The 14,863-nt window shown below is 40.0% G+C and overlaps 2 protein-coding genes across 4 annotated transcripts in view; one reads left to right on the top strand and one right to left on the bottom strand.

Moving 5' to 3' along the window:
• Positions 1-3,342, top strand: part of TIMM9 (translocase of inner mitochondrial membrane 9) — a 17,252-nt gene extending 13,910 nt beyond the window's left edge. For all 3 annotated transcript variants that reach the window (XM_012450963.3, XM_012450965.3, XM_012450966.3), the window contains 3 exons: positions 625-689; positions 1,344-1,439; positions 2,824-3,342. In XM_012450963.3, the coding sequence (XP_012306386.1) occupies positions 651-689; positions 1,344-1,439; positions 2,824-2,958 (270 nt within the window). In that variant the 5' untranslated portion in view covers positions 625-650 and the 3' untranslated portion in view covers positions 2,959-3,342. The remainder of the gene's footprint in view (positions 1-624; positions 690-1,343; positions 1,440-2,823) is intronic.
• On the bottom strand, positions 3,289-14,863 carry TOMM20L (translocase of outer mitochondrial membrane 20 like). Its single transcript, XM_012450968.2, is given in 6 exon segments — positions 3,289-3,460; positions 4,215-4,300; positions 4,303-4,356; positions 8,589-8,670; positions 14,474-14,517; positions 14,728-14,863. Coding segments are annotated over 6 exon segments (456 nt in total). The 3' UTR covers positions 3,289-3,406.

Raw genomic sequence — 14,863 nt, 5'->3', positions numbered from 1 at the left:
TTTTGAGATGAAGTCTTGCTTTGTCACCCAGGCTCCAGTGCAATGGCATGATCTCCGCTCACTGTAACCTTGACATCCCAGGTTCAAGCGATTTTCCTGCCTCAGCTTCCCAAGTAGATGGGACCACAGGCATGCACCACCACATCCGGCTAATTTTTGTATTTTTAATAGAGATAGGGTTTCACTATATTGGCCAAGCTGGTTTTGAACTCCTGACTTCAAGTGATCCACCTGCCTTGACCTCCCAAAGTGCTGGGATTACAGTTGTGAGCCACCACACCCAGATTTTTCTATTATTTTTTTAAGCCCAAACCTCACACCTTCTTGGTTTCCTTTATAACCCACCTAGTAATGGGGCTTTAAACAAGTAGCTTAGCAAAGTAGCAGAGCAAACTATCTTAAAACTAGAGATTTAGATAGGGCCTTTGAGTCCCAAACTAGCATTAGAAAATCTGATTCTCAGCTGTAAGATTCTGTGGTCATTAATGATCTGAGAAATTTGGGGTGGCATATAATTAGATACACAGATTTACAAAATACTATCAGTGATTCCCTAACTCTTCAGTTAGACTAAAAACATTTGTTTATAGATTGACAAACTTTTTTTTTTAATTTTTAAATTAGGTGACTAATAAAGGTACCAGAAGAATATGGCTGCACAAATACCAGAATCTGATCAGATAAAACAGGTAAGGTATTCTAATTAAGGGGGAAAAGATACTGCAAAAAAATGTAAGGTGCTATTAATGCCACCATGTCAGGCTGGGTGCAGTGGCTCACACCTGTAATCCCAGCACTTTGGGAGGCCCAGGTGGGTGGATCACTTGAGTTCAGGAGTTCGAGACCAGCCTGGCCAACATGGTGAAGCCCTGTCTCCTAAAAATACAAAAATTAGCCAGGCGTGGTGACAGACACCTGAAACTCCCAGCTACTTGGGAGGCTGAGGCAGGAGAATCATTTGACCCAGGAGGCAGAGGCTGCAGTGAGCTAATATTGCACCACTGCACTCCAGCCTGGGCAACAGAGCAAGACTCCATGTCAAAAAAAAAAAAAAAATGTCAGCCAGTGGTTTCACAAAACAATTATTTCTATTTCATTTCCAAAATGGATAGTAAATGATATAAAGCATATGTATTTTTAATTTGACTGATAAGGAAAAATTAAATATTCAACTAGAAAATAAGACTATGTTGTAGATCATATTGTACCCATTTAAGTTAGTATAATAACTATGATATCAAGTGTTACCATATATTTTGTCTAAATATAAAATACTAGTAATTTAAGTTTCAAATCTTTGTTTTAAAAACCAAGTATTAAAGAACATTCTGGTTTGTTTGTAGTTTAAGGAATTTCTGGGGACCTACAATAAACTTACAGAGACCTGCTTTTTGGACTGTGTTAAAGACTTCACAACAAGAGAAGTAAAACCTGAAGAGGTATGGAAATTGTTACTCACTAAAATTCTCCAAGCTTGTCATAAACACTGTAAGTAGGATCCCCTGAGCATTTCACTTGTTCCTACTTATTACAGGAATTTAGACTACCTTTTATGTTCCATTGCTTGGAAGAACTGAAGCAGCCACCGACCCATGGCATTGAGTTTAACAGCGCCAAGTTTAATATGACAGTTACATTGTGCCAAGTCAGACCGTTTTAGAAAAGATGCCTGCAGCTGCTGCGTTATTGTTCCATAGCAAAGATTCTTACTAATTAGCTTTCAGTCAAGATGGCCTACCTAGAGAAACTTGGCACAGCCTTTCTGTATGGCCCTGGGAATTCTGGTTGGCTTTGGAAAAAACAAAGCTTGAATTTGGTGGCTCATACTGAAAACTTAATCCAGTTAGAAGTCTTAACTTGTTTTTTTTAAGATGAGGTCTTGTTCTATCAACCAGGCTGGAGTGCAATGGCATAATCGTAGCTCACTGTAACTTTGAACTCCCAGCACTTTGGGAACCCAAAGCAAGTGGATCACTTGAGCCCAGGAGTTCGAAACCAGCCTCAGCAACATGGTGAAACCCTGTCTTTAGAAAAAATAAAAATAGCTGGACATGTTGGCACATGCCTGTGATCCCAGATACTCGGGAGCTGAGGTGAGAGGGTCACCTGAGCCCAGGATGCAGAGGTGGCAGTGAGCTGTGATTACACTACTGCACTCTGGCCTGGGCGACAGAACAAGACCCTGTCAAAAAAAAAAAAAAAGAAGAAAAAGAAAGGCACCAGCCTGAGCAACATAGTGAGACCTCACCTCTTCTAAAAAATAAAATTAAAAATTAGCCAAGCATGGTAGTGTGTGCCTGTAGTCTCAGCTGCTCCGGGGGCTGAGGTAGGAGGATCACTTAAGTCCAGGAGGTTGAGGCCACAGTGAACCACTGCATTCCACCCTGGGCAACAGAGAGAGAACCTGTCTCAAAAAAATAAATACCTAAAAAGTAAAAGTTTGAGAATTAAGAATGTTGTTTCTCATTAAAAAGGAACAAACTTAATACTGGCTCTATATTTTAACAATAGAAACAACAGGATAGGAATGTGGGCTTTCACTTAATACATCTGCAGAAAATCTAGTCCAGAAGCTTCTTGAAAGCAGAGACTTACCATTGCTCTTAGTGACTACAAACTGGTGGGCATTCAATATATATTAATGCTTGTCAGTGGATGAAAGTATCAATTGAAAGCTATGGTCAGTTGCTGCCAATTAATACTATTTAATTCTCAGATACAGTCAAAGAAAAGCAAACTACCCACTGGTTCTTTCAGAATTCATGCATTTAAAAAAATTCATATTTTTGTGTTGCCTCTTGGATCTTCCCTTTTCATTCCTAGACCACCTGTTCAGAACATTGCTTACAGAAATATTTAAAAATGACACAAAGAATATCCATGAGATTTCAGGAATATCATATTCAGCAGAATGAAGCCCTGGCGGCCAAAGCAGGACTCCTTGGCCAACCACGATAGAGAAGTCCTGATGGATGGACCTTTGATGAAAGATTGCCAATAGCTGCTTTACTGGAAATGAGGATTCATCTGATAGAATCCCCTGAAAGCAGTAACCACCATGTTAAACCATCTGTCATGACTGTTTGGCAAATGGAAACCACTGGAGAAACAAAATTGCTATTTACCAAGAATAATCAAAATAGAAGGTCTTATTGTTCAATGATATAAGATGCAACGTTTGTTGAGGCCTTATGATTCAGCAGCTTGGTCACTTGATTAGAAAAATAAACCATTGTTTCTTCAATTGTGACTGTGAATTTTAAAGCAAATTATGTGTTCAATCATGTATGAGATAGAAAAATTTTTATTACTAAAAGTAAAATAAATGGAAATATCACTGAGCAGTTGTTTATACTGTATGGTACCATAATATTCTCATTGGACTGTAGAAATGTTGAAATGTTTTTCAATCAGGATCATCCTCCCAGCATTTCTGTTCATTCATGTCTGCTTCAAATTGCTGGTGAATACATAAAATAGTTACTTGCCAATCATTTCAATACACAGTCCTTTTCTTGCCTCCCTTCTTGTGTCAGGGTAGGCATTTCATATTCTTATCTTACTTACATTTTCATATATCTTCAGGAAACCATCCCATCTGCCCTAATTTGGTAATATTTAAGAGTTGACTGTTACTGTATGGAGTTCATGTTTGTGTTTTGTTCAAAAGCTGACAGTCATACAGGAACAATTTTAAGGCTTTTCAATGATAATAAGTAAACCAAAGTTAATGTCTTATGGCTAATGAATCCTGAAACAAATCCAAGCATTTGCAGGAAATTCTAGTTGATGCATAAGTATACCAAGCAGTTTAGTAAAATGTAAGTGGACTAATACCTACTAATCAACTGGCTTATGAATGGATTTCATTTGATACCATTTTAAACCTATATTTAAGGAAACACTAGTTAGCCTGTATGTTTAAATTTGCCAAAGTGATTTCCGTTTTGTATGTTAATGGAAGTAGAAGTATTGTTCTGCTTTAAAATTGAAGTGTTGAAATATGGATAATACTCAACAAAATAAGCAATTTATTATAGTCAAAGGAACATGAAAGAATAGGCTTGCTTCTCTTAAAGCAGCCAAAATTCAGAGATTTCACTTATTTAAGATTTTGGGCAATTCACACACATAGTTTGATATTTCCGTGTAGTCAAGCATAACATAGCTATTTACTGTGTACATTTCACAAAGATAATTAAATATGCGCTCACCTGGCAAACAAGGGGAATTTTGTGCAACAGCATCTCAGATACCATGGGAGGGAGTGTGTGTTTGAAAACCTTCAGAAGTTCCCGTGTTGTCCGCACACTAAAAGAGCATTGCTGAGGTGCTGAACCCCCATTCTATGCTCTCCTGAAACAGAATGACAAGTTTTCAGCAAAAATTTAAAGTTATTTAAAACAGACATTCTACAAATCCAGGAAAGCAACAAGCATTTAAAAAAAGCATATCAAACTAAAGACTAGACAAGTCTTGTGAAGAGTAGAGTGCAAATATGAGGGACGATGTTGAGCTTCACAGTGATGAAGCTGCAATATTAATAATTTTGAGCCAAATTACAACCAGTATACTCTTACTGTTTAGAAGTGCACTCTTGCATTGGAAATGCTCATGTTCTATAATTTGGGTATGGAGTGAAGAGTATGCTGAGGGTTTTTTTGTAAGCAGTTGTCTGCTTTTATTAATATCTGATAGGTTATCTTTACATATGTGATTGATAAAATATAGAGGAAACATCTGATGTTCTAGCTAAATGGAACTTTTTTAAAAAATAGATTTCACTATCAAAGAGTTAAAGCAAGATTTAGTGTAACATGAATTACATACCCAGAGGAAAAAAATAAGAGATTTATGAACTCTGATTTCTAAGCACAGTTTTAAAATGAGTTTTAGGATGACTGGCTTTGATGTAACAGAATGAAAGATTGTGAAGAGTGAAAATTAATCATAGCATTTCTGTTTAAGTCAGAACATGGAATGACTCTAGTCTCCTTGTTTTACTTTAAGGAAAGTGAGTCAAAGATGAGTGAAATGATGTAGAGTTTCAGTGCTGATTAATGCCAGCATTAGGAATAGCACCTAATTTTCTGACCCTCGAGACTAGAGTACTGCCTGTCCAGGTATTCAGTAATCACAGGAGTTGAAATCTTGACATATTTCATGTAAGTGGGTAGAAAATAAAATATGGCCCTACAGGTAAATATAATTGTAGATTCTTATTAGCTGAAGCTAGTTTTCCATTTATCTGTTGAAATACATGATCATATGAAGAGAAGAATGCGTGACAGAAAAAAATGCTTTCCAAAGATTGGTATTAAGCTTAAACTAAAAAATGATAAGGATATGTCCTGATTTAAATACATCTAATTTTACATTTTCAACATAAGATATAGTAGTACCTTTTCTCAAGATTGGTGTTGCTAACAATACCAGTCAATTTGGTCAAATAATGGAACCAACCAATATATTGAATCACACCAGCTCCTCAGAAATTTCAATCAAAATTATTGTCCCTATGGCTTCATATAAATGTAGCCACCGTTGAGGTGTCTATAGAACTGTATACCTGACAGCAAAATGATGAAAATTGGGGGTGATGGCAAAGGGGAATGGAGAAAGTTTAGAAGATTGCAGAAAACTGGGTAAAAAATTGCCACATTGGCTAGAATACTGTACTGGTTGGTTCTCGATGTTTTAGTAACCTAAGGAGGAGTTGGTTTTTTTTTGAGACAGAATCTCTGTCACCCAGACAGGAGTGCAGTGGCACAATCTCAGCTCACTACAACCTCCGCCTCCTTGGCTCAAGCGATTCTCCTACCTCAGCCTCCTGAGTAGCTGGGACAACAGGCGTGTGCCACTAGCCTAATTTTTGCATTTTTAGTAGAGATGGAGTTTCACCATGTTGGTCAGGCTGTCTTGAACTCCTGCCCTCGTGAGTCAGCCTCCTCAGCCTCCCAAAGTGCTGGGATTACAAGCGTGAGCTACCACACCTGGCATCTAGGGAGATTTTTTTTTTTTTTAATACTGACACCTGGGTTCCACCTCCATAGATTCTGATTTAATTGGTTTGGGGTTTGATGGAGAATTAAAGAATAAGCAGCCAAGACTGAGAACTGCAATGTAAGTAAAATATAGAAGTATATAACTTCTATAAAGAACTATTAGGGGGCTGGGCCCTGTGGCTCACGCCTGTAATCCCAGCATTTTGGGAGGCTGAGGCAGGCATTTCAGTTGAGGCCAGTTCAAGACCAGCCTGGCCAACATGGCAAAACAAAGTCTCTACTAAAAATGGAAAAATTGGCCAGGTGTGGTGGCACCCACCTATATAATCCCAGTTACTTGGAAGGCTGAGACATAGAATTGCTTGAACCTGGGAGGCTGAGCCAAGATAATTCCACTGCCCTCCAGCCTGGGTGACAGAATGACACGGTCCACCCTCCCCCCCAAAAAAAGCTATTAAATAATTTAAAATATAAAATGTAAAAATAATTTAAAATTTAAAAAAGCTATTAAATAATTTAAAGCATAATTTAAAAATTTTAAAACCCAAGTTTGCAAGGTATGTTCAGATCACCTCTAAATCTAATTAAACGATTATATCATAACTCTTAAATACAAAGTGAATAGGAATAAAATGTGATAAATTATCTTTTTTCTTATAATTCAGAACTTTCTTCTCTACAATTTGAAGGCCCTTGTTTACAAAAAAGAATATAGAATTATGAGTACAAAATTGCTAGGGGTGGCAGGCATGGTGGCTCATGCCTGTAATCCCAGCACTTTGGGAGGCCGAGGTGGGTGGATCACTTGAGGTCAGGAGTTCAAAACCAGCCTGACCAACATGGTGAAACCCCATGTCTTCTAAAAATACAAAATTAGCTGGGTGTGGTGATGCACACCTGTAATCCCAGCTACTTGAGAAGCTGAGGCAGGAGAATCGCTTGAACCTGGGAGGTGGAGGTTGCAGTGGGCAGAGATTGAGCCATTGCACTCCAGCCTAGGCAACAAGAGCAAAACTCCATCTCAAAAAAAAAAAAAAAAAATTAGCTTGGGGGCCTAAGAGACCTATGCAAATAAAGGTCTTTAGATGTAAGCTTCACTAGTTTATGTAAATCACTTCTGTTTCTATCATTTAAGTCAGTTGTAACTGTACATTTTGTCACCAATATTTAGCAGGTATTTTTAGTCCATTTCAAAAATGACTCCATCTAAAAGCAGAGATCATTAATGTTAGCAGGTATTTTTAGTCTATTTAAAAAATTACCTCATCTGAAAGCAAAGATGAGTACTAAATAAAATACTAAAATACAAATTACAGTGATTAATGTGCAATGATTTTGAATGCAACTTTTTCATTTCTCAAAACCTTTATAATGGTTTAAGCCACTGAATAAAGTAAAAATCTTTGGTGTTGCTGTGAGTTGTCTAGGATTTAGACTTCCTCTTTGTTTTTATAAATCCTGGAGGATGCTGTTCACAGACTGAAAAACAAAACCTTTTGAAAAAAAAGAACAGAAAGAGGCAAAAACAGGTATAGGCACTGTGATATGCAAGGGAGTTTGCAACACTTAAAAAAAAATATATAGATTGTACTGATGTGTGTAATGCTGGTTTATCCAGCAACATCAGTTACTTCTTAAAGTAAGAAGCCTCAAGACAAATTTTTTTCCTTTCCAGGGTTTAACACCAGAATAAGGACATTATGATTATGTATATTTATATAATAATAATATTATCTACCATCATTTTGCCTGACAATATTATGAAGTTTTCTCAAATCCATCTGGAATTAGGTAGAAATAAATTATAACTCAAAATGTGGCCATTAAGTGCAAGATAGCCTGACAGGCATCACTCCGTTAAACACAATAAAAGAATGGACATTCACAGGGAATTAACTTATCAACAAAGTAAATAAGTATTAAGAACATTCTAAGAAAGCAGGAACATTTTTATAAAGCAGTTAGAATTTTTTAAAGTTGTTTTGTTTGTTTTTTTGAGACAGAGTCTCACTCTGTCTCCCAGGCTGGAGTATAGTGGTGACATCACCACTGCAACCGCAAACTCCTGGGCTCAAGTGATGCTCTCACCTCAGCCTGCTGAGTAGCTGGGACTAGAGGTGCATGCCATGGTACCCACCTAACTTTTAGTTTTTTGTAGAGATGGGATATTGCTTTGTTACCTAAGCTGGTCTCAAACTGTTGGCGTCAAGCAATCCTCTCCCCTTGGCCTCCCAAAGTGTTGCGATTACAAGTATGAGCCACCACACCCAGCAAAAAGTTTTTATTCTTAACATTTAGTCCCTTGGAAAACTCACTGACTTAGAATTTTACATGACAATAAATGAGGTATTTTTATATTTGGCTTTGCTACTCCATTTGCCCGCTTCCAAGTCTATGACTTGAACACTAACATAATGGAAGAGTATAGTGTGATGAAGTGAACATGCTGGATTGTTTTCCTTTAATGAGGCAAGTTGGTGAACACACATCTAGCTAGTTATTTGACATATAAATACTAATCAATAAATATTTCTCAAGCATTAGCTTTCATAGTAACTCACAAAAGAACATTTACATTCTTACCTCTAGATAACCAAAGTTCTCCGATCTGTACCTCTTCCAAGAAAAATTCTTGCAATTTTTCATTCTTCACTGGATCCCACAACTAAAATATTCATAAAATATTTAACAATGAGTAATGAATGTAAAGTATGTGGTTACTGATCAAATTATTTTTTATTTAAAAAAGACATCCTGAACCTAGTCTCTAAATCCAAAGTATGACAAATGTAGTTCTTAATAATATTTAAACCAATTTTCTAAAATGGGATTATTTCAAGTGATGTTTTTTAAATGATGTATTTATTAGGCTGAGATGCTTATAATAAATAACTCTCATCCTATATTTTACCCAGCTATATATAGCAGAAATCCTACTGTAGTTAATATAACAAAGATAGTTTTGTATGTTGCAAAATTATTTTCTTGCCCGAGATATTAACTGCCTGTTAATTTGGTTGCAATGATTTCTCTTGCTTACAAGGTCATTTTGGTCTTTTAGTTCTGAGACCTCTTCGGGCAGCAGTAACTCTCTAGCAGGGGAAACAAGAAACTATGCTAAGCTTTCTGTACTCACACCTCCAAAGGAAAGGGACAAAGGACCTGGTGGGGGGTTGGCAGGGGAGTGAGTGTTCAGAAGGATGCTTTGGTTTACTGTGATTGGTTCATGAAGGGAACCATGGCCACAAGATGGCATCATCATTGGTACTGCACCTAGGGCTGGTCTTTCAAGATATAAAGGGCAAACCTAGGCCAAAATATCAACTCCACTGCCAGTCACTTCAGCTCCAATCTTTCAAATCTGGCAGGTTTGTGTGGTTTTTTTACCCTACGAATTTTTTTTCAATGGAATGAGCCTGGATAGGGGTCATCTTTTAAGCTTGTTTCAGCAGATATACTAATAATCAGTAACATGATCTGTTTTACTCAATAGATGTTTAGTGAACACTGGCAAGGGCAGGCCACTCAAGGAAAAGCTGGAAGAAACTGGAGACCAAGACCCCTGTGCCTATCCCCAAGGAGCCACAGTCTAACAAAGGGAAAGGGATCATGTAGGTACAACAAGAAGTCCAGTGTTCTCTGGGGCTCAAAGTACAGAGACATTACATCTGGTTGGAGAATTACCAAAGCTTTGTTTCTCAGAAAAGATAAGTGTTTGAGACATGGAGAGGTTTAGTGAAAGTTTGATGAGGAAAGTATAAGCAACGCAAAATTGCAGGGAACATAGCAAGTGAACTTAATTAGCTGGGTTATGATAGGGTAAATGTAGCAACAATACTACTATTATTGATGGCCATCTATAGACTAGGAACTTATACATATATATATATTATTTCCAATCCCTAGGAAAATAAGGCAGTCAATCAAAGGCATGGTGCCAAGCTGAGGCTGGCCTTTTTTTTTTTTTTTTTGAGATGGAGTCTCACTCCGTTGCCCAGACTGAAGTGCAGTGGCACCATCTCGGCTCACTGCAACCTCCGCCTCCCAGGTACAAGCGATTCTCCTACCTCAGCCTCCTGAGTAGCTTGGACTACAGGCATGCACCACCATGCCTGGCTAATTTTGTATTTTTAGTAGAGACAGGGTTTCACTATGTTGGTCAGACTGGTCTTGAACTCCTGATCTCAGGTGATCCACCCACCTTTGCCTCCCAAAGTGCTGTGATTACAGGTGGGAGCCACTGCGCCCGGTGAGGCTGGTCTTTAATCTTAGGATTAGGGAGCTACATATTCAGAGCTGCCATTTAGAAGAAATTACTCTGACAGCATAAGAATGGAGGTAGGGCAACAAGTTAGGAAGCTATTACAGTAGTCTGGGTAAAAGATATTAAAAGCCTTTAGTCTCATGTAAGTAACAGAAATAGACAAGTGGGATATATATATCTGAAATAAAGCATTTGAAAATAAGAATTGGTCATTGTTTATGATGGATGAAGTTGATATTTAAACATGATGAGTCAGGGTCATACCAGGGAGGCTAGTTACACCAACAGCATCATAAGGAAACAGGAGTAGGAGCAGTGGCAAGCGGGGAGATGATGAGTTCACTTCTGGACACACTAAGGTGAGGTGCTAACAGAATGTCCAGATGACAGAGTCTGGTAGGTAGTTGAAACTTGGGACACCAGGTCTAGAGTAGTACATTTGAAATCACTTTTGGAGAAGGATCTTCTAGGGAGAAGGGGAAGAGTACAGAACACAAGGCCCATGTTTCACAAAGCATCACCTGAAGGAGGTGTTAAAACTGCCAGTTTCTTGGGCCCCACCTAGAACTACTGAGTCCATCTCTGGGAGTAGGGCCAGGAATTTGCTTTTTTAAACAAGGTCTTCGGGTGATTCTTATGTATCCGAAAGTCTGATAGTCACTGTGCCAATAAGAATTCCAGTAAGAATTCCCTGGGCTACTGGATCAGAATTGCTGAGATCAGGGTCAAATAATCCATATTTTAACAAATGCTCCAGGTAAACCTAATGCAGCAATCAACCATACTTTGTGAAACTAAGGTCCTGGGAAAACGAGGAAGAAAGATTCTAGAAAAGGTGAGAAGAGACATCTTTCTCTGCCTTGGTTTATTCATCTGTAAGATGAGAATAGAGGCCAGGCACAGTGGCGCTCACTCCTGTAATCCCAACATTTCAGGAGCTCAAGCACCCAAATATTGGATTGGGTTCTAATTTTTTTGTATCAAAATTTCCAATAGATAGTGGAGCCTGTCTGCAAGGATATGAGCAAAAAATAGTGGGATCTAAATATGTTGTACATAGATCGTTAAGAGGCAGAATGTTTGAGCTCAGGAGTTCGAGACCAGCCTAGGCAATACATTGAAACTTGTCTCTACAAAAAGTATAAAACTAGCTGGGCATGGTGGTGTGCACCTGTAGTCCTGGCTATTCAGGAGACTGAGGTGGGAGAATCACCTAAACCCAAAAAGGTTGAGGCTGCAGTGAGCTGTGATCATGTCACTGTACTCCAGCCTGGGCAACAGAGTGAGACCGTTTCAAAAAAAAAAAAAACGAGAATAGAGTTGTGATGATTATATGAAAGAACATTTGAAAAATCCTGCTTCTGCTGCTTCCTCACTTGAAATAATTTATTTCCCATGTGGAAAATAATTATTTATTAATAATTATTGATTTATATTAATAAATTATATAAATATAATTAAATTATAGTATGATTTAGTTATGGCTTAATTAGTATAAATATAGTTAAATTATATAATTAAAATACGATTAATTTATATTAATTAATATAAACTTATATTAATTAATATAAATAACATTATTTCCCATATGGACTGTCACTGACTGATTTTCCTGTCTTCAACTTCCTTTCTCCACACTGGAACCAGAATTGTCTTATTTAAAAAATAAAACCAAAATAATTGTGTTTGTTCTCTGAGATAAAGTCACCATCATTAGTTACCCACCACAACACAAAAATGCCCTGACTTTTCAGTTTGCCATTCAAAGTCCTCCACAAAAAGACACTAAACTGACCCTCAGCTATCTCTCTGGACATAATACTCCTTGAATATTGTAATTTCATGGTCTGCGCCTCTCCACAAGGTGTTTCCCTCTGCCTACAATGAACAACAGCATTCAACAAACATTTGCTGGGCACTTACTGCACTAGACACTGTTCTAGGCACTGGAAACAATGGATAGTAAAAAGCAAAGTCTGCCCTCACAGAGCTTAGTGTAATAAACAGAAAGCATTAATCAAATAATTACATAAATGTGCAAGTGCAACCATGGATAAGGGCAATGAAGAAGAGGGACATGGAGCCGTATCAGGCTCTGTCCCAGTCAAGTCAGGGAAGGCATCTCCACGTCCAGCTCTTTGAACACTCCCTTCTCAGCTAACTATGTCAAATAGGCCTTTATTCTCTACTGTGATTCCATTCTGAAACCCCAGAAGTGTCTTTGACTCCGCCTCTCCATTACCCTTTACTGAGTCAGCATGAACTGTATTCTTCCCTGTTACCACTACCACCACCATAGTTTAGAATTTTTATTACCTCTCATCTAAATTTATGCAATAGCTTGTTTTCTCTTCCAATCCATTAAGCACACTCCTGCCTGATCAATCTAGGAACATTTCTCTTCTGCCTTTCTTTCATTCTTTTTAAAAAATTCCTGCTTAAAAATCTTCAGTAGTTACTCTATTGAATCTCACTCAATTCCTTAACCTGGCCTTCAAAACAAACCTTCCCTAATTCAATCCCTCCTTTCACTCTCCAACCTTACACCCACTATTCCTCAGTATGACTCCTTTGCCAGACTGGTTTACTGAATGTGCCTGGCAGATGCCCCACTTTGCATCTTTATGCACATGCTTTTCCCTCCATTCTCCTGAAACCAAGTCCCAAATTCATCATCCTTCCAGGTTCAGTTCAATGCCACTTCCTCTACAGTCTTCTCCAGAAAAACTGCATGTTTCAAAAATGGCTACAGCAATATCCCCAGTCCCACAAGTGCTTTCAGAACCTTGCCATCCCTATTGAGAGGTAGAATCTATTTCCTCTGCCTTTAAATTGAGCAGGCTTCAATGTTGCCAGAAGCGGTACCATCTGCTCTCCCACATGGGCATATGTTCTAGTTTACATGCATGTGTATGCTCTCTCTATATACAGATGTGTGTGTGTGTGTGTGTGTGTATGTATGTGTGTGTGTTTGCTTTCCCCCTGCGACACAGTGCACCACACAAATGAAGAATCTCAGATCACACAGACATATGTAGGTGCTCTGGTTAACAATCTCAGCTAAGTAAACATCGAGCATCAACTGTGGATCGCTTGTGGCCAGGAGTTGGAGATCAGCTTGGGCAACACAGGGACACCCGTTTCTCTCTCCTCTTTTTTTTTTTTTTTTTTTTTTTTTTTTGAGATGGAATTTCACTCTGTCACCCAGTCTGGAGTGCAGTGGCACGATCTTGGCTCACTGTAACCTCTGCCTCCCAGGTTCAAGCGATTCTCCTGCCTCAGCCTCCCAAGTAGCTGGGATTACAGGCGTGGGCCACCATATCCAGCTAATTTTGTATTTTTAGTAGAGACGGGGGTTTCACCATGTTGGCCAGGCTGGTCTTGAATTCCTGACCTCAGGTGATCCACCCACCTCGGCCTCCCAGAGTGCTGGAATTACAGGCATGAGCCACCACACTTGGCTTTTTTTTTTTTTTAAAGACAGAGTTGTGCACTGTTACCCAGGCAGCAACTGCCACCTCCCAGATTCAAGCAATTCTCCTGCCTCAATCTTCTGAGTAGCTGAGACTACAAGCATGCGCCACTATGCCCGGCTAATTTTTTTATTTTTAATAGAGACAGTCTTTCACCATGTTGGCCAGGCTAGTCTCGAACTCCTGACCTCACGTGATCTGCCCGCCTCGGCCTCTCAAAGTGCAGAGATTACAAGTGTGAGCCATTGTGTCCGGCCCCTGCCTCTTAAAAACAACAAAAAAGGACTAATCAAATTCTGCTGTAGAGATTTAGAAATCAAGAAGACGGAAGATGCGTTCTGCTTCTGAGCTACAAGAATGGCCCTGCGAGAGAACAATCTAGAAGTTACTGCCATGTGACCGTGGCCAGCCTGGGTTTCCAAGTGTCCTGTGCGGCTCTGACAGGGCAAAATCTTCCTTCTTCCAGTTAAAAGAAGTGCCTGTTCTACAATGTTTTGCTTTACAGCTGCATTTTTATCACTCCAACTTCTTCCTCCCTCCTTCTTTCCCTCCCTTTTGTGAGAGGAGAGTGGCTGGGCCTGGGGCGGTGCGTGGGGCGCGAGGGCAGGCCTCTTCCCGGGCGCGAGAGGCGCGTGGCTGCAGGAACTACCTGCTGCGGAGCCCGCTAGGAGCCACGGGGCCCAGCGAGGCCGGGCCCGCGTCTCTGGCTGTGCGGATCGAAAGCACTGCACCTGCACGCCCCGCTCCTCAGCCTTTTGCTGCTTGGCTCTTCTTTCTGCGAACACAACACGGCAACTGCTGGATGGGAGGCCCGTCCCGAGGCGGGCGTGGACCCAGTGGTCCAGCCCGCCCGGGCGCCACGGGCCCCTCGGCAGTGGCGGAGGCACTCGCGGCCCGACTTTTGTCCGGCGGTGTCCTCCCGGCCGGCTGGCCGCCCGTTCTGCTCGGCCCGACCCGGCCGCACCTCAGCCTCGGTCCCACTCACTCTCCCGCAGGCGGCGCTTGAACGCGGGGTCCCCTCGCCGCTTCCGGTCGAGGTAAACACAGTAGCCCAGGAAGGCGACGGCTCCACAAGCCGCCGCGGCCGCCAAGAGGCGGCGGACGCAGCCGACACAGGGCAT

The sequence above is a fragment of the Aotus nancymaae genome, unplaced genomic scaffold (assembly GCF_030222135.1).
Source record: "Aotus nancymaae isolate 86718 unplaced genomic scaffold, 86718_ANA_hifiasm-v0.15.2.pri h1tg000062l, whole genome shotgun sequence".
In the NCBI taxonomy this organism is placed as follows: domain Eukaryota; kingdom Metazoa; phylum Chordata; class Mammalia; order Primates; family Aotidae; genus Aotus; species Aotus nancymaae.
This window is presented reverse-complemented; position numbering and strand designations above follow the sequence as displayed.